The sequence below is a fragment of the Lactuca sativa genome, chromosome 4, assembly GCF_002870075.4.
Source record: "Lactuca sativa cultivar Salinas chromosome 4, Lsat_Salinas_v11, whole genome shotgun sequence".
Classification (NCBI taxonomy): domain Eukaryota; kingdom Viridiplantae; phylum Streptophyta; class Magnoliopsida; order Asterales; family Asteraceae; genus Lactuca; species Lactuca sativa.
In genome coordinates, this window is record NC_056626.2 from 223614233 (window position 1) to 223635052 (window position 20820).

Sequence of the window (20820 nt, forward strand, 5' to 3'; positions counted from 1 at the left end):
TTGATTAGTAATAGTAGAACTGTATGCTAGTTGTCTTTGTGATGCTTGCATGGAAGACCAGGAGGTGGCTTCTAGGACTTATCTGTAAGATCCAGGGTTGTGGCTCCTGGCCTGGCAAGGAACACCACGAGGCGGGTCGTGGCATAAAGGCAAGACTATGGTTGGCACATAGCACTCCTATTTATTATGTTTATGTGTGATATGTATGGCTCATGATTTTGTATGTTATGTAAGGCTCGCATGATATGTATAGTATGTGGTATTTGGGAAACTTACTAGGCTTCGTGCTTACAGTTTGTGGTCTATGGTTTCAGGTACTTCCGTTTCAAAAGGAAAGGGCAAGGCTTGATCGCGGTGCATTCACCCATGTCTTCCGCAATGTGTGATCTTTGGTAATGAACTCTGATGATTGTCTTTTTTGAAATACTTTTAAATGTTTGGATAAAGTTACAATGGTGTTTTGATTATAATAAAATGAAATTTTTGTCCTTGATTTTTGTGGGATGTTACACAAATTCTCAATATTTTATACCATGATTCAAAACCAATTCAAAAAGATTATTCAAATCCTTCAATCTAACAATGGGGAGAATTCGTAAATGAGCCTATGAAACAATTCTGTCAAAGGGAATAACCCACCAAACCTCATGCCCTCACACCCCGGAACATAATGGGGGTGGCCGAATGGAAAATCGTATATTCTTGAGATAACACGTGCACTTTTGATGGAATCTCAAGTCCCAAGTCTTTTTGTCCTGAAGACTTAGCCACAGTCACCTACCTCATTAACCGTCTTCCAACCAAAGACCTTAATCTTAAAACTCCCATCCAAACCCTAACTGAATTCACTACACTTCCTCCTCCCCTCGCTCTTGAACCAAAGGTCTTTGGTTGTCACACCCCCAAACCGGAACGGCGGAAACGTTCGGGGGCGGATGACTTCATGTGGTAACGTAACAAATGAATACATAGTAAAGAAAGCAATACAACCATAATATATATAATTGAAAGTTTACATTTGTCAAAAGTTACATGTTCAAAACCAATTACAATATGATGTCAAAATATGAGATTAAACTGGCGCCGCAGCATCTCTTCTTCAAAAGCATATTAGTACCTGAAATTACTGAATCCCTGGGACATACAAGTAATTTTGAAAGAGTAGATCAGCATTTAAGCTGGTGAATTTCATAAGTATTGAAGTGACAATGTTTGAATGAAATGAAATGTTTTATCTTTGTTTGTTTGTGTTTAGAAAATCCTATATTTTCTACTAGTATAAAAGTAGCCTTCACTCAAGACCAATGTTTGTTTCCAAAATGTATGTAAATGTAAAATAACCAATGAGTTTGAAAACCTTGTAAGTCAATGCATTTTTAATACCCCTTGTGAGTTTTATAACCATACTATTGACTCTGAATGCCTATACACAACGTTCTTCAGGCGTTGGAATGTTATGACGTTTGTCACCCCTAACGGTGGACTGCAGCTAACAGTCAGGGCGCGGGTTGTCAAGCCCGTATAGATCTATACACAAACACCATGCTCCCCCTCCAAGGGATTCTAGTGTATAATACAGGACTTGAAATGTGTACTCGAACGTACATGAAGTTAGTGTCTCACAAAACCGTGGTATAAAAACAGATCTACTTGTTAAAATGTTACGTTTGTTCTTGTATACGAAAGTAAACTTCTTGAAATATATGTTTCTAGTACATAAGAGTTAGAAATCTGTTCGTAAAACTATACCTATTATAGTTTTCAAAAAGTGTGTCTTGTTTGTTTAGAAATACCTAGAAAAAGAATCACTTGTTTATGAAAGCATAGATTTTTGGTGTAGAGTCTAAGATAGACAAGAATAATCTAAGAACAGTTTAGTTTATATATGCATTACAACAACTTTATAAAAAGATAGAATGCTATTGTAACATATGTTATATATATATATATATATATATATATATATATATATATATATATATATATATATATATATATATATATATATATATATATAAGTTCCTTAAAGGTTTATAAATCGCATGTGATTTGAATATATAACAGCATATAAAAGAGTTTCTTTATGTAACACACGATAATACTCGTGTGTTTTACTTGTAATCCCCCCCCCCCCTTGAAAGCATATAAAAGAGTTTAGAATAATTAAAACGGTTGATTAAGGGGTATGAAACTCACTTGAAAGTTTGAAGATAGCGAGATGGAAAACCGGGCAGAGTTTCATCTTGGGAAACGGATTTTCCTCGGGATTCTCGAGAATCTCGGGAGTAAAATCGACCTTCGGGACTTGAGCCAAAAAGACCAGAGCTTCGGGTTTGAACGGACACGGAAAATGAGGCAAAGTTGAGAGAGAGAGGAGAGAAATGAGCCCTTTCTTTGGAAACCCTCGCATCCTATTTATAGTAAGGCTGGTCTGCCTCGGTACGCGGGGCGTACGCTCGTACGCAGCGCGTACGCGTACGTCATGCATGACCGAAGCCTCGACTGCCTCGGCTTCGGATGGGACGGGTTGCTGGGTACGCGGGTCGGATGGGACGGCGGGTCGGACGGGTCGGGGCTTCGGACGGGTCGGACGGGTCGGTTTCTTCGGATAGCGCGACGTGGACGATCAGAGGCCAATCCTCTTGGCTACGCGGGGCGTACAGGGGTACGCAGCGCGTACCTCGGATGAGGACGCTGACTCCCCTTCGGATAATATCCGAAATTTGATTAAAATAAATAATTTATTTATTTAATAAACTTCAAAAATTCATATCTTCTTCATACGAACTCCGTTTTCGATGGTCGTTATATCCTCGCGTAGGTGAGACTACGCTCTACAACTTTCGTTTAGACTCCGTCGGTAAATTCCGAAATTATTATTTTTTTTATTATTTATTAAAAACCCATCGTGTTTAAGGAATTTCTTTGAAAAATCATAACTTCTTTATCTGATGTCGGTTTTTGCCAGACTTTTTACCGCTGGAATACTAATGTCGAGACCTTCGATTCTCGTTTAGGTCATTCCGGCCAAAAGTCGCTCGATTTCCGATTTGGGTTTTTAGCTGTCTGTTGCTAAGCCGAACTTGGAAAAATCATAACTTCGCTATATGAAGTCGGATTTGGGCGTTCTTTTCACGTACGATCATGGTTCAAAGACATTTAATCATAGAAGGAAATTAAATAAAACTTATTTGTACATTTTATTATGAAAGTAAATTTTATTACTCATAAGTGGTTACAATACTTGACCCATTTTGGTCGTTACAAAGAGTTGAAATATCGGGTTGTCACATCATCCCCGCGTTAGAGAGAATTTCGTCCCGAAATTTAAAGTAGTAAAGATACTAGTGAACATGAAAGAGATGAGGGTACTTTTGTTTCATCTGATCTTCGCGTTTCCATGTGAATTCAGGTCCCCGCTTGGCGTTCCAGCGAACCTTCACGATGGGTATGCGACTTTGTTTTGTTTGTTTGACCTCTCGGTCCATGATTTCTACTGGTTCTTCCACAAAGTTGAGGCTCTCGTTGATCTCGATCTCGTCGAGTGGAATAACAAGAGTCTCGTCAGACAGACACTTTTTCAAGTTTGAGACGTGGAAGGTTGGATGGATGTTACTAAGTTCGCGCGGTAGGTTAAGCTTGTAAGCCACAGGGCCGATTCTGGAAAGAATCTCGAAAGGCCCTATGTATCTTGGATTTAGTTTCCCACGCTTTCCAAATCGTATTAAACCCTTCCACGGTGAGACCTTTAATAAGACGTGGTCTCCTACCTGGAATTCCAAAGGTTTCCTCCTTTGGTCAGCGTAGCTTTTCTGTCGGTCTCTTGAGGCTTTCAATCGTTCACGAATCTGAACGATCTTCTCTGTTGTTTCACGTATGATCTCCGGACCGGTGAGAGTGCTTTCAGGAACTCTTCCTCTAGCTAACTGGGTATCGCCAACTTCAGTCCAGCACAGAGGGGATCTGCACTTTCGACCATAGAGGGCTTCAAACGGAGCAGCCGTTATGCTTGTATGATAACTATTGTTGTATGAAAATTCGACAAGGGGTAAATGCATATCCCATGCCTTTCCAAAGTCAATTACGCAGGCTCTCAGCATGTCTTCTAAAGTTTGTATTGTTCTCTCACTTTGTCCGTCTGTCTGTGGGTGGTAGGCTGTACTCATGTCCAGCCTAGTTCCCAGGGAACTTTGTAATGACTGCCAGAATCTTGAAGTGAATCTACTATCTCGATCGGAGATAATGGATATCGGAACACCATGCAGTCGCACTATTTCCCGTAAGTAAGTTCTTGTAAGCTTCTCCATTTTGTCAGTCTCTTTGATGGGTAGGAAATGCGCAGATTTGGTCAGTCTGTCGACAATGACCCATATGGTATCGAGTCCACTTGTCGTCTTGGGTAACTTGGTTATGAAGTCCATAGTAATCCGCTCCCATTTCCATTCTGGTATCTCTGGTTGTTGTAGTAATCATGATGGTTTCTGATACTCGACCTTAACCTTAGCGCAAGTAAGACATTTACTCATGAAGGTAGCAATTTCTGCTTTCATGTTAGGCCACCAGTACAGTTTCTTAAGATCTAGATACATTTTATCTAAACCCGGGTGAACGGAATATCTTGAGTTGTGAGCCTCAGTCATGACTACGTTTCTGAAACCACCATGTTTTGGGGTCCATATTCGGTCCATGAGATAGTAGGCTCCGCCACCTTTGACTTCTAGATTCTTCTCCATTCCTCGCAGGGATTCACCCGCCACATTTTCAGGTTGCAAAGCTTCCATTTGTGCTTCCTTAATTTGTGTGGATAGGTGGGAATGGATAGTCATGGTCAGAGATTTGACCCTCCGACCAGTGTATTCCTTTCGACTGAGGGCGTCGGCTACTACGTTGGCCTTGCCAGGATGATAACGAATTTCGCATTCGTAGTCATTCAGTAACTCGACCCATCGTCGTTGTCGCATGTTAAGTTCCTTCTGATCGAAAATGTGTTGAAGGCTCTTGTGATCGGTGAAAATAGTACTCTTTGTTCCGTATAAGTAGTGCCTCCAGATCTTCAGAGCAAATACCACTGCTCCTAACTCGAGGTCGTGTGTCGTATAGTTCACTTCGTGTGTCTTAAGCTGTCGGGAGGCATAAGCGATAACCTTCCCTCTCTGCATAAGAACACAACCAAGTCCTTGATTTGACGCATCGCAATACACTACGAAGTCTTCTATCCCTTCGGGGAGGGATAGTATCGGTGCGGTGCACAAGGCCTGCTTTAGTGTCTGGAATGCCTTCTCTTGTTTCGCTTCCCAGTCAAAGGCCACACCTTTCTAGGTTAATGAAGTAAGAGGTTTCGCAATGCTCGAAAAGTTCTTTATGAATCTGCGATAGTAGCCAGCTAGACCTAGAAATTGACGAATTTTTGTAGGTGTCTTTGGTGCCGACCAGTTCTCGATGGCCTTAATTTTGGAGGGGTCCACGTGTATACCTTTCTCGCTAACAACGTGACCTAAAAACTCGACTCTTCGAATCCAAAATTCGCATTTAGAGAACTTCGCATAGAGTTTCTTCGTTCGCAGTGTTACTAGGACTTTTCGTAGGTGCTGACTATGCTCTTCCTCACTTCGAGAGTAGATAAGTATATCATCGATAAAGACGATGACGAACTGATCCAAGTAAGGGCGGCATACCCTATTCATTAGGTCCATAAATACTGCTGGTGCATTGGTTAATCCGAACGGCATCACCATGAATTCGTAGTGTCCTTAACGAGTTCGGAAAGCTGTCTTTGGAATGTACCCCTCTAGAACTCGTAATTGGTGATATCCGGATCGTAGATCTATTTTGGAGAAGTAGTTCGCCCCTTGAAGTTGATCGAATAGGTCGTCGATACGGGGTAGAGGATAGCGGTTCTTGACAGTAAGTTTGTTCAGTTCTCTGTAGTCGATGCACATACGGAACGATCCGTCTTTCTTCTTTACAAACAAGACCGGTGCTCCCCAAGGTGAGAAACTTGGTCTTATAAATCCTTTGTGAAGGAGTTCATTAAGTTGACTGGAAAGTTCCTGCATCTCTGCTGGTGCAAGACGATAAGGCGACTTCGCTACCGGGGTAGCTCCTGGAATTAAGTCGATTCTGAACTCGACTTGGCGTTGCGGTGGTAATCCTGGTATTTCTTCTGGAAAGATATCGGGAAAGTCGCGTATTACCGAGATGCTCTTGATGTCCTTTAGTTCTTGACTTGTATCGACGATGTGCGCTAGGAATGCTCGATAGTCCTTCCGCAAGCACTTTCGAGCTTGGATGCACGAAATGATGCGAAGGTTTGTACTAGATTTGTCGCCGTAGATAACTAATGTTTCGTTGTTAGGGAGGTTAAGACGGACTACTTTCTCAAAGCACATGATGTCGGCGCGAAGAAGACTCAACCAATCCATGCCGACTATGACGTCGAAACTTTTAATTTGAACCGGCATGAGGTTGATTGGGAAAGAATGGCCGTCTAATGTTAACGTACAGCCCATGTATATGCAATTAGTGTTTTCGGTTTTTCCATTGGCCATCTCTACAGTGAATGATTTTTCTAACTTGCTAGGTTTAGGTTTAAGTAAATGAATAAAGTTTTGACTCACGAAGCTTCTCTCCGCTCCACTATCGAATAATATGCATGCGTATGAATTATCGAGAAGGAACGTACCAGCAACTATAGTTGGGTCAGCTACAGCTTCGTCGTGGCCTATTGCCAAAACTCGTCCCACACCTCCGGTACCTGCTGCCTTAGGACAGTTTCTCTTGTAGTGGCCCACCTCGCCACAACCGTAGCAAGCCTGCCCTACACCCGCACCGGGAACTTGAGTGATCGGCTTTGCGGGTTCCTTGCAGAAACGGGCTGTGTGTCCTTTCCTGCTGCAGTTGGCGCACTGCATATCTCGACAAGGTCCATGGTGGTGGTAATTGCATTTGGTGCATTTTGGGAGGTTACCCATATAAGGCTTTGTTGGGTAGGTATTTGTAGGGGCTGTAGCAGGTACAGTGGCAGCATTTACTGACACCAGTTGTTTCTTTGTGGATTCTTGGGAAGACCCACCCTTCCCTTTAATCCACGCTCTCTTCCTGCCATGGTTGTTGTTGTTGTTGTCGTTGTTGTAGTTGTTGTTGTTGTTGTTTCCTTTCTGTGGTGCTGGTGCAGAAGTGGTTGAGTTCTGATGACCTCCGTAGTCGATCAGAGATTGTGCCAGTTCCTTAGCACTTTCAAAGGTGTCAGGTTTAGAAGCTAACACGCTTGATCGCATTTGGGGCGTCAGTCCCCAGATGTACCTTTCTATTTTCTTGCTCTCGGGAGCAATCATATCTGGACAAAGGATTGCCAGCTCGCAGAATCTGTTGGTATAAGTAGCGATGTCGGTACCCACCATTCCGAGAGTCCATAGCTCGTGTTCAAGCTTTTGAATTTCTCCCCGTGGGCAGTATTCTCTCATTATCATGGCCTTCAAGCTCTCCCAGCTTATGGAGTTTGCCACGATTAGGGTAAGTACTTTAACGTGGCCATTCCACCAAGTTAAAGCTTTATCTAGAAGGGTGAAAGTTGCAAATTTGACCTTGCTGTGCTCGGGACAGGAGCATATTTCAAAGACTGCCTCCGTCCTTTCAATCCACTGCCTCAGGGCCATCACACCACCAGTACCATAAAACATTCGGGGCTTGGCATTAGTGAAGTCCTTATAGGTGCATTCTCGAGGTGGTCCATGACTCTCACCATGGTTGGATAGGTGTGTGCCAGATCCCGAGCCATTAGTACTCGAGTTATTGATCTGTGACATGGCAGCTGCTACCGCTGCGGTGACTGCTGCTTGAAACATAACAGCATCAAATTGGGGTGGTGGAGGTGGTATAGGTGCTTCTTCACCGTTGTTTCGCCTTGGATTCCTACGCGGAGGCATCCTTCAACTATAGTTTGAAAAGACAAGGATAAGAATTTCATAGAATGGAAAATGTGTGTGTCTCATGAACTAAATCGCTATAGTTCAACAACAGATGATAGTATGAGTCTTAAAATAGAAGAATGAAAGTTATTTGTAAGACTGAAGGTATGAAACAAGTATTTGGGTTCACAAAGGCCATTCAAGGTTCGATCGAAATACTTAACATAGTAGTAATAGTGCCACTTATATTAATATAAAAGTTGTTACAATGATCATGAAAATTTGACCCCTAGAAGGGTCTCCGATTACAAAGTTCGAGAAATTTAAAGACTTTTAGCCGAGGTCCTAATTTATAACAAAATTTGAGTCCTTGACAAGCACTACTTGCGTCGAAGGTTGCGCTTGGAGCTTGACTCCGCATCTGATAGCTTTGACTCCATTAGACGCCTATCGAAAGCGGCTTTTTGTTCCCTTAGTTTGGCGAGGGCTGCAATCATTTGCGCTTGAAACGCTTCGGTTTGGAATTGGGCGTTGTCTTGCATCTTGTCCAGCCTACGGATGTCAGAAGTGTGAACCTGCACTTCTACGTTGATATCCCGGAGTCGACTAGCTTGTACTCCAGACTGATAGGACTGATTGGCTAACTTACCCACCATTACCGGGAGTGCTCGATCAGCCGAACCTCCGCCGCGGACATCATAGAAGTCCCGACACATGCCGTAGGGAGGGCGTAGGTTCTGCTGTTGGCTCCAATGGTGGAGGTGACTTCCCCAGACGGGAGTCGGTCCTTGAAAGTTCCTTACGAAGACGGGAGGTTGAATGGGTGGTGGATCGATAACTTCCGGCTCTGAGTCGGTACCGGAGTCACCACCCACTTCTATGGGTTCCTCTTCCTCTTCGGGATCATCTTCGATCCATCCTATGTTGCCTTGGTTGGGAAAGTAGGGGTCGCCAGGGTGGTGAAATCCAGCCATTTGACTGTACGAGAAATAGGGTTATAAGAATTGAATAAAGTCGGAACATGTAAAACATGTAAGTTAAACTAGTTTAGATAACAAATACTCCTATAGTATTTAAATTCTTGTGTTTGATTCTTGTAATGGTTTGGTAAGGTTTGACTTGTTGCTTACTACGATCATTCCTCGATATACGTTGGTCCAATCTTGGGCAAATATAGTTGATCACGCTGTATTTGTCCAAAATCTGATTACATATATCGAGTCTCAATCGTAGTGTCAACTTGTCTAAATACTTGTATAATTGTATAACATGAAAATAGTTTGTGGTATGCATGTAATTGTACTTAAATGAACTATCAATTTAAGTTGAACGAAATGCTGCTTAAGTGTAAAAAGAAAATTTGTTTTGTCAGAGAGTATTAGTCCCTTAAGCATTTATAGTTTGTATATCTTATGTGGTTCGATATACTTAGTTCACTATAAACATTGCTCTGATACCAATCTGTCACACCCCCAAACCTGAACGGCGGAAACGTTCGGGGGCGGATGACTTCATGTGGTAGCGTAACAAATGAATACATAGTAAAGAAAGCAATACAACCATCATATATATAATTGAAAGTTTACATTTGTCAAAAGTTACATGTTCAAAACTCAATTACAATATGATGTCAAAAATACGAGATTAAACTGGCGCCGCAGCATCCCTTCATCAAAAGCAAAATGAATACCTGAAATTTACTGATTTCCTGGGACATACAAGTAATTTTGAAAGAGTAGATCAGCATTTAAGTTGGTGAATTTCATAAGTATTTAAGTGACAATGTTTGAATGAAATGAAATGTTTTATCTTTGTTTGTTTGTGTTTAGAAAATCCTATATTTTCTACTAGTATAAAAGTAGCCTTCACTCAAGACCAATGTTTGTTTCCAAAATGTATGTAAATGTAAAATAACCAATGAGTTTGAAAACCTTGTAAATCAATGCATTTTTAATACCCCTTGTGAGTTTTATAACCATACTATTGACTCTGAATGCCTATACACAACGTTCTTCAGGCGTTGGAATGTTATGACGTTTGTCACCCCTAACGGTGGACTGCAGCTAACAGTCAGGGCGCGGGTTGTCAAGCCCGTATAGATCTATACACAAACACCATGCTCCCCCTCCAAGGGATTCTGGTGTATAATACAGGACTTGAAATGTGTACTCGAACGTACATGAAGTTAGTGTCTCACAAAACCGTGGTATAAAACAGATCTACTTGTTAAAATGTTACGTTTGTTCTTGTATACGAAAGTAAACTTCTTGAAATATATGTTTCTAGTACATAAGAGTTAGAAATCTGTTCGTAAAACTATACCTATTATAGTTTTCAAAAAGTGTGTCTTGTTTGTTTAGAAATACCTAGAAAAAGAATCACTTGTTTATGAAAGCATAGATTTTTGGTGTAGAGTCTAAGATAGACAAGAATAATCTAAGAACAGTTTAGTTTATATATGCATTACAACAACTTTATAAAAAGATAGAATGCTATTGTAACATATGTTATATATATATATATATATATATATATATATATATATATATATATATATATATATATATATATATATATATATATATATATATATAAGTTCCTTAAAGGTTTATAAATCGCATGTGATTTGAATATATAACAGCATATAAAAGAGTTTCTTTATGTAACACACGATAATACTCGTGTGTTTTACTTGTAATCCCCCCCCCCCCCCCCTTGAAAGCATATAAAAGAGTTTAGAATAATTAAAACGGTTGATTAAGGGGTATGAAACTCACTTGAAAGTTTGAAGATAGCGAGATGGAAAACCGGTCAGAGTTTCGTCTTGGGAAACGGATTTTCCTCGGGATTCTCGGGAATCTCGGGAGTAAAATCGACCTTCGGGACTTGAGCCAAAAAGACCAGAGCTTCGGTTTTGAACGGACACGGAAAATGAGGCAAAGTTGAGAGAGAGAGGAGAGAAATGAGCCCTTTCTTTGGAAACCCTCGCATCCTATTTATAGTAAGGCTGGTCTGCCTCGGTACGCGGGGCGTACGCTCGTACGCAGCGCGTACGCGTACGTCATGCATGACCGAAGCCTCGACTGCCTCGGCTTCGGATGGGACGGGTTGCTGGGTACGCGGGTCAGATGGGACGGCGGGTCGGACGGGTCGGGGATTCGGACGGGTCGGTTTCTTCGGATAGCGCGACGTGGACGATCAGAGGCCAATCCTCTCGGCTACGCGGGGCGTATAGGGGTACGCAGCGCGTACCTCGGATGAGGACGCTGACTCCCCTTCGGATAATATCCGAAATTTGATTAAAATAAATAATTAATTTGTTTAATAAACTTCAAAAATTCATATCTTCTTCATACGAACTCCGTTTTCGATGGTCTTTATATCCTCGCGTAGGTGAGACTACACTCTACAACTTTCGTTTAGACTCCGTCGGCAAATTCCGAAATTATTATTTTTTTATTATTTATTAAAAACCCATCGTGTTTAAGGAATTTCTTTGAAAATTCATAACTTCTTTATCTGATGTCGGTTTTTGCCAGACTTTTTACCGCTGGAATACTAATGTCGAGACCTTCGATTCTCGTTTAGGTCATTCCGGCCAAAAGTCGCTCGATTTCCGATTCGGGTTTTTAGATGTCTGTTGCTAAGCCGAACTTGGAAAAATCATAACTTCGCTATATGAAGTCGGATTTGGGCGTTCTTTTCACGTACGATCATGGTTCAAAGACATTTAATCATAGAAGGAAATTAAATAAAACTTATTTGTACATTTTATTATGAAAGTAAATTTTATTACTCAGGAGTGGTTACAATACTTGACCCATTTTGGTCGTTACAAAGAGTTGAAATATCGGGTTGTCACATTATCTAGCATGCAAATTTGAGTTTAAAACATAAAATAGGGACAAAATTATGAGTTTACAGCCCAAGAACACTCTTGGGCCATGAACACCATTTAATGGGGTTTTTAAGCCCCAAAACCCCTCCAAATTGTCCCTAAGGCTTAGATATGACTTGTAGGCTTATGGAATCGGACTTAGAACACCTTGAACTAGCATTTTGGGGAGTAAACATGAGTTTATTGCCCAAGAACATGCTTGGGCCGTAAACTCCTCTTCATGGGGAGTAAACTCATATTTGTGTATTAAAAATGCCCTTAAACACACCAATGGCCTTGGATTAAATTCTAGAATCAACCACCAACAAGCTAGGGACCTTAAACTCAATTAAAACTACTCCATAGGGAGTTCACGGCCATAAACCCCTCATGAAAGGGTACCTGGGCCGTAAACTCCTATAAGGGGGATAAATAGTGCCCTAAACTCCCCATCTGACTTGGAAAAATGCTTAAGATTTTATCCTCTACCATTTAAGACTTCAAAACATCAAAAGAATGAGTATGAAGGAGATTACGACCGTAATCTCCCTTGCTTAGGGTCGTAAACTCCTCAAATGGTCCAAATGATGCCATAAATCCATTCACGCCTTTTATATTTGGACCTAGGAAAATCCCACAATTAATATGAGACATTTTAGCATCCTAGAACACCCTCACCATGAGTTTACGGCCGTAAACTCATGGGACTTGTCCCAGGGCCATAAACACTAAGTATAGAGTTTACTCTTGGAGAGTAAACTCCATTCCTAAGCCATTCAAGCCCTTAGATGTTACCCGGGACACCCCAAACACTTAACCAAAGTGTTTTCCGCTCCTTAGAGTGTGTATACTTGTTTAATTAGTATTAAATGTACTAATTGTATGTGAACATATGTTATCATATGTTAAATAGGTCACTAAGTGTGTCCAAGTCCTTACTTAACACCGAGCACCAAACCGGCACCTTCGTCGGATCCACTTACACCAGGTGAGTTCATACCCCTGAATGAACCTTTTAAATGCTTTTACATGTTTTATAGGGGGGAATACAAGTTAAACATGCAAGTTATCATATCAATCACATGTGATTGATAACCCGCATGCATAAGGATTTACCATACTGTAAACTGTTTTACCAAGTAGGACACTATAAATGGTTTTCCAAAAGGTTTTCACTTATTCAAAAAGCTCTTGCTTATACTATTTTATCAAAGTTCATTTTAAACTGATTTACGAAAAGTTTCCAAAGGATTTCTAAAAGTTTTCAAACTTATTTTACCAAAGAACACCAAGTTGTGATTTTCTTAAGCATAAAGGTTTTCCAAGGTTTTCATCAAGGTTCTCTTTCATGTCGTATTTTCTTACTTGTTAGATACCGCTGCTTCGCTTTTACTTAGTTTAAACTCCTACTTGATAACGTTTCCACTTCATGATACACCTATAATTGGTAACGCATATACATCACGATTCGGCTATTCCACACTGTACGTTTATACATCACGATTCGGCTATTCCACACTGTACGTTTATACATCACGATTCGGCTATTCCAAATTGTACATTTATACATCACGATTCGGTTATTCCCCACTGTACGCTTATACATCACGATTCGGTTATTCCACACTATACGCTTATACTTCACGATCCGATTATTCCATACGATTCGGTTATACTTCATGATATGATTCCACTTGTTACACACTCAAGCGTAGTTAGATGTATGTATGTGCTTGTTTAGATGCATATAAGTAATGATTGAAGGACTTAGGAAGGCTTGTCTGCCCTATTTCCTTTTCTTTGTTGAGATGTGGTCTGGTGGGATCGGATGTCCATCCGAAGGTCGTTTGATTCATTAGTTATATATTATGTACACAAGCATAGACATATGGGTTTACTTCAGTCAGTTCAGTTACGAGTCTCTACCTCTAGCTCAACACTGTATTGGAAACACGCTACCCACTATTTGGGATGCATCTTCGGGACACGGCCTTCTTCGTCGTCTAGTTGGTAACCAGAGTCTCCTGTAGGGAGAGCGGACATTGTGTGTATAGATCTATACGGGATTGACACCGGTGCACCCTAACTGCTAGCTACAGTCCACGGCCTACCAAGCCAAGGGGTGACAAATGTCATATTCTCTAGACGCTTGTAGGGTGTCAGGTACTCTAGTGTCGGTTAGTATGGTTACGAGTATCCCAGGTTACCTTATAATTCATGGCCTTAAGGTAATGGTTTTTCACCAGCAATTTACACTGTATGCTGGAACCCACTCTCGGAGTCACACTGTTTTAGACCTTGCTAGATGTATCATCCATTTGATACTGTTTAGGGTCTGTATTCACTGTATTCACTGTTTTAGACCTTGCTAGACGTGTCATTCAGTTGATACTGTCTGGGGTCTGTGTTCACTGTTTTAGACCTTACTAGCTGTACCTTTCATTTGGTACCGTCTGGGGTCTGTGTCTCTTTCTGTTAGACTGAGCCAGGCGTGTCGTTCATTCGATACACTCCTGGAGTCTATGATTCCTTCCGCCTTAGTCAACAGTCCTCACTGCTGAGGCATATGTTATTTTCCCTGATATTCTCCGACTTTCTTAAAAAGCAAATCCCGTATTTTGAAAATAAAAGTGTTTAAGGGAAAACTACTTTTTACCACATAACTCTGACCAGTCTTGGTAGAAGACTGCTTTTTAATTAGAAAATATAGGATTTTCTGGAAAGGACTCTACTTCACTGTATACTTGAAAATTACCACTTATATAAAGTTATTTGATTAAAATGTCACTTAATGCTTATGAACTCACCAGGATTTGTAAAAATGCTGATACTCGCTTTTCAAATAACTTGTATTCTCAGGTTAGCATTAGACAGGTACATCCCCGGAGCTATTGATGAAGATAGCTTAGTACCATGTTGTACTTACTTATATTTACTTGTATTACCTTGATGTACTGTTATGTAAACCATGTAAGACTATTACTATTAATGCAATGCTTTGTTGTACTTGATTTACTATAATGCATGTGTTGTGATACTTGACATGACGTCATCCACCCCAGAACGTTTCTGCCGTTCCAGTTTTGGGGTGTGACATTATGGCCCAAGGACCACTCCTTATGGATTTTACGGCCCATGGTCATTTCCCCATGAGTTTATGGCCGTAAACTCATGGTACTAAGTGCCAGTTAGTGTTTTGAGGCCTTATAAGTCAAGATTGAGCATCCATTGACCAAGTCCAATCCTTAGGAAGCATTAGGGGCACATTATCACCACTTTGTAGAGTTTACGGCTTAAGGACCATTTCCTTATGTGTTTACGGCCATAAACGCTTATGGGTACATGGTTTCTTTGTTGTTTAAGGTCCTAAACACTTCTAGGAAGGATCAAGGCTAGCATCCAAGGCTTAGGAAGGGACTAGGGTTCATTTAACCCCATTTAGAAGGGTTTACGGCCCAAGAACATCCCTTGGCCGTAAACTCCTTTGATCCTATGTTTCTTGGTGTTTTTCAAGTGTAAACAAGTTCATATTAAGCACACAAGAAGCTAGGGCAAGTGTACTTACAAGATAGAAGCTTGATTGGGTGTTTAAGGTCCAAGAACACTAGTGTGTGTTCTTGGTGTTTTGAAGAACACTTGAAGATCTAAGTGAAAATCAATAATGAATGGATGAAATGATGTATAAACACTAGGTGATAGGGTATAACAACAAATCAAGTCAAGAAAAACTTACGTTTTCGGAAGAACGGGTGAAGAATGGGATGCTACTTGAGAGAGAATGGGGAGTGTTCTTGAGGGTGGAAGTGAGAAATGAAGGAATTGGGGAGTAAACTCATGCCTAAGGCATGAGTTCACGACCACATAAGAGTTTACGGCTCAAACTCCAAAAGTTTAGCCGTGAACTCTTTATTAGGGTGCTAAGTGTGGGTTTGCTGCTCCAAGATCCGAGACAGTACTTCTTTTCATTCGTTCGTTTGAAGAATAAATACTAAAAGCACTCAAACGGACTTCAAATTGGCTAACAATTATCAGAAATGTAATTGACTTTTAATTGAAGTGCTTGACTTTAGAGTTTGCACGAATGAAAATTCCGGGTTGTCACACATTGTACAATGGATTCCACCAAATATGTCAAAACTCCATTGCCTTCCAAATCCCAATTGATGCCTCTTATGAAAGATCCTCTAAAAGATCCAACAACTTATAGATATGTTGATTGGAAAATTAATTTTTATATTACACACACGTCCTGATTTGTCTTATGTTATTCAACATTTAAGCCAATTTAATCAAACTCCTTGTCAAGAGCATTTCGAAGCTTCTCTTCATGTTTTACATTATCTCAAAAGTAATGTCACACAAGGATTATTTTTCAACCAAAAAGAGTCTTTTCAAGTTAAAGCATTTTGCAACTCTAATTAGGTTTCTTGCCCAATAACACGAAGGTTTGTTAGTGGTTTCTTTATACTCTTTGGAGGTGTACCAATCTCATGGAAATCAAAAAAGCAAACAACTATCTCTTCATCATCCGTCGAGGTTGAACATAGATCCATGAGACGAGTTACTGCTAATTTGGCTTGGCTTAGTAGATTACTTGATGAATTACAAATTCCTATATACCATTGAAGTGTGATAATAAACCTTCAATCTTCATTGTTCGTATTCCAGTGCTCCATGAGCATACCAAACACATCGAAAGAGATTGTCACTATGTTCGAGAAAAGTTAGAACAAGGTTTAATCAAACTATCTCATCTTCCTATTACTCATCAATTGGCAAATGTTTTCACCAAATCTTTGAATGGTTCTCAACATCATAAAGCAACATCCAATATGGGACGTCATCCGTACCTTCCAGATTGAGGGGGTGTTACATATCAGTTAAAGTTGTTAGAGTTTGATTTAGCCTCAAGGGCATTTTTGTCTTTTCTATGAGTTTGAGTTTTTTTATTACAATTAGTTATAGACAGTTTGATGTACATATATATAGAGTTATGTTGTAACTTAAGCATTCAGATAATGAGAATAAGATACATTTTTCTCTCTCAATCATAACATCATAATTAGAGGTCCTTGTCCCCAAATCAGTTGTCTTCCTTGTGAAGATTTTGAAAGTTGCTTTTTGTTTTTGCACCGCAATCTATTGTGTTATAAAGCTAGGTGTTCATCCATTTTTTCAAGTAAATCATTTAAAATTATTGTCCAAAGAGTTATTGAGAAACCTATGCAAGTTTTTTCGCTTTATCCCTTCGCCGAGGTTGTTATGGTTCAAGGTCATCGTCTTCGTCTTCGTCATTAAGGTTGATAATACTATCACAACTTAAATTTGTGTGTAAATGTTATACTCAAATGTCTTTTAACTTTTAGAGCCTCCTCTTTCGATCGACATCGGTAGAGCCTTAGTTCACTTTGTGCAGTTTCGTATTATATACCAATCTTTGTAGTGGTTAAACAACTTCCGAAAACTTTTAATACAATACTACTCGAGCGCCATTTGCAAAACGTCCATGTTGTTGGCAACACTTTTTTTGCGCCACTAAGTTGTAAATATTGTTGAAGTTTTCGATTTTCTGTTTCAAGTCATGGAATTTTAAAGATATTTATGGTATTCCCGGTCCATGGAATTGTGGAATTGGGTCATGAAGCACTCCCAAAACACCTGTTTTTGCGCATTCCCTGTCCATCTATCCATATAAATGTTTACCTAAGCACAAGCAGTGCCTCTTCCTCCTTTGCATTCCAATTTTGTTTGTTCGTATTTTGGCTCTCTTTTTAGAGCTCTTACCTTATCGTGATGGTTCAAGTAGTATTTCAGGCAAATTTTGATCCATTTGTAAGAAATTGGTAGGGTTAAGAGAGATTTTAAGACAGAAAGTTGGATTAGATGTCAAATGGAAGTGGTAGATATTTGGTATTTAACAGAGATTCACGATCCAGGGTTTTAAGAGCAATGGCATATGAAGCTTCCAGAGCATTAAGCACAATAGAAACAATAAACTAACAATTCAGAAAACTTACAGAAATGCCCATGTTCTAGGGTTAGGGTTTGTTTCTATGAAATGAGACGATATGAAGAATGTTTGAATTGAGAATTCAGAAAATATGCAAGGATATATAACCGAAGAGTAATTTACGAAATTAAAGAACACTGAATGGAATTAAACATCAAACGCATTCAATTAAGCTACTTATTTCTTCTTGCCTTTACCGGCGCCGGACTTCCGCTTCGGTGGGATTATAATCTCACCTTTGAGCGTCGGAATCTGCATAAACTGATCCAAACCGCCGACTCCACCGAACTTCTTCCGGAACTTCTCAACTTGATCGGCGTCGATGAGGTTGGCGGAGCGACTGCCGAGGTAGAACGGGTGGTTGCCGGACCAGACATCTACGACGTACTCTTTCTTAGTGCCGCCGGTGGTGAGGACTTGGTCTCCGCTGCAGTAAACCTTGGCGTCATCGTAGAATTCCGGGTGGATGTCCTTCTTCCGGCAAGTCCATCGCGCTTGATTTGGGGGGGATACGGATGCAGCTACCTGATAAGAGAAAATTGAGTAGGGTTAGATTGAAATTATGGTGCGAAATGGAGGGTTTTAGGTATAGTGTGAAGACCTTTTTCATCGACAGTGTTGGAGGAGGAGTGTTTCTGTGCAGAAAGGAGTTGGATAGGCTTATCGCCATTTTTGTCTGTGGGCGTGCGAGAAAGAAGGACGATGATAGCAGATAACAAGATGAGGAAATGCCAATGGGTTTTGCGTTTACAAAGAAGTCGAGTAGGCAGCAAAATTACAATTTTGACCTTAAGTTTTTGAAAATTTTGATTGGGCTAATACCATAAAACTAGTTAAACTACAACTAATAGTACTTTTTTGTGATTTGAATAATTCGTTTTTTTGATTGTTTTAAGTAGAATAATAAACAAATTTTGGGTTTTCATTAGTCATTACACATAGGATGTGTATTTCAAACGAGCAAATTTATATTGAATCTTACATGATGTTTATTATGGCATCCGGTATGATTAAATATATTGAGTAAAGTATTTTAATACATGTCTTGATCGTTTCATTTAATACGATAGAATTATTCGTTGAAGTTCATTTCAATAATGTAATAAGACCCCAAAAAAATTGTTACTGGGTATAAATAAAAGATAAGTGGCTGAAACAACTAAACCAAGGCTATTAGTTGTCATTTTATAATATTAACTTTTTTTTTCATTTATGTAAAAACTAAACGAACGCTACTTCTTTTCATAGAATCTATGTTTTATGTTTTGGATAACCATAAACCACTATTTTATATATATATATATATATATATATATATATATATATATATATATATATATATATATATATATATATATATATATATATATATATATATATATATATATATATATATATATATTAAATCCCGTGGCCACCGATGAACAGGAAACTTTTTTACTTTTTCGATTGTGTCATATTTTTCCAGTTTTCTTCTAAATTTTCATTGTAGTTTTTTTTTTTTTACTTGGGCCATAACCATTCCAACTTTTTATTAATGCCACTAATTTTCTTTTTTCATATTTATCTTTTTTTGGGATATGTATCCTTTTTTCTTACACAGCTTTTAACTTCCCACTTTGTAAAATCCTTACTTTATTATCTTATTATCGTTAAATGTATGCCTGATCAAGCTTCTAATCTTTTGTCTATGTTGTTGCTTCTGACCTTTTTACATATTTTGAATGTAATACAATTAACATCTAAAGGTCATTCACCCCATGCGGAGCATGGGTTTCTCCTAGTTATTATTAGAGATCGAGTTGGTATAGGTTGGGATGCGGGTAATCTTCGTCGTATGCCTAGGGAGGGATAGAGCAAAGTCAATGGGTTGTTTTTTTTTAGAGACCGTGCAAAACCATCATTTGGAGGATAGGAATGACAGATTGGGTTGGATAGCTGATACCTCAGACGTTTTTTCTGTTTCTGTAGTTCGCTCTATTATTGATTCTAGCTTACTTCTAGTCAGTGGTGGTGAGACTATGTGGAATAATTGGGTTCCCATTAAGCTCAATATTCTTATTTGGAGGATCAGACTATATTCTGACTAGAGAGAGATTATCATACCGTGGGGTTGAGGTGGAGTCAATTTTATGTCCGATATGCCACACGTCTGTTGAGACTATTGATCATATTTTTACAGGATGTAGAGAGTTGATTGATATATGGAGCTGGATTGCAATTTGGTGGGATGTTCAATTACGTGAGCATCTAACGGTTTCTAATATCCTTTCGTGGTCCGATTCCCTTCATTCGAGAGATGGATAACGTAAGGCTTTTGATGCAGTAGTGATATCAGCCTTTTGGTGCTTTTGGAATTTTTGAAATTCCATTATTTTTGGAACAGTGTTACCTAGGAAATCTTTTATTTTTTATGATATTGTTGAAAGGGCATTTTTTTTTTTCGATTTCCAAAAGGTATAGTAAAACTAAGCTTGTTTGGACTGTTTGACTCCATAATCTTGCTTTAGCTTCTATTTTGTTGTAATGTTTTGTTTTCTAGCCTCATGCTAGTTTTTAAAATCTTTTCGTTGTTCCAAAAAAAAAACCTTAAAAATTTAAAATTTTTAATCAAAATTATACGAAAACAGATACCATACATAAACGTTATATCCAAGACATGTCTTAAAAGACAAATTTTATAAATTTTCTATACAATAATTATTGATTTGTTTTCCTTCTAATACAATACATTATGTTTTACCAATCTTACTATTTTAACGATTTTACATCATTTTAATCTTTAGAACTAAAATATACTCGAGACCTTAATTACTCAAGAAACCTCCTAAAATATTTAGGATAAATCATATCAAAGTCACAACACATGATAAACGAACCCCACATAATTATAGCAAATAAGACACATTATCGATTACAACTTAACCTCTTTTCACCCAAAAACGTTAAGTATTTTGGAAACCAATCTATTCCATTTCTTTTTAACAAACCAAATATAATAAATGGCATTGGCTAAGGATTAGGCC

At 39.2% G+C, this 20820-nt stretch overlaps 1 protein-coding gene across 1 annotated transcript; it reads right to left on the reverse strand.

Moving 5' to 3' along the window:
* Window positions 1-17757: 17757 nt before the first annotated feature.
* Window positions 17758-18554, reverse strand: LOC111913714 (50S ribosomal protein L31, chloroplastic). Its single transcript, XM_023909421.3, has 2 exons — window positions 18396-18554; window positions 17758-18319 (listed from the first exon to the last, which is right to left on the reverse strand). The coding sequence occupies exons 1-2, from the start codon at window positions 18462-18464 to the stop codon at window positions 17972-17974; spliced, it is 417 nt and encodes a 138-aa protein (XP_023765189.1). The 5' UTR covers window positions 18465-18554; the 3' UTR covers window positions 17758-17971.
* Window positions 18555-20820: the final 2266 nt, after the last annotated feature.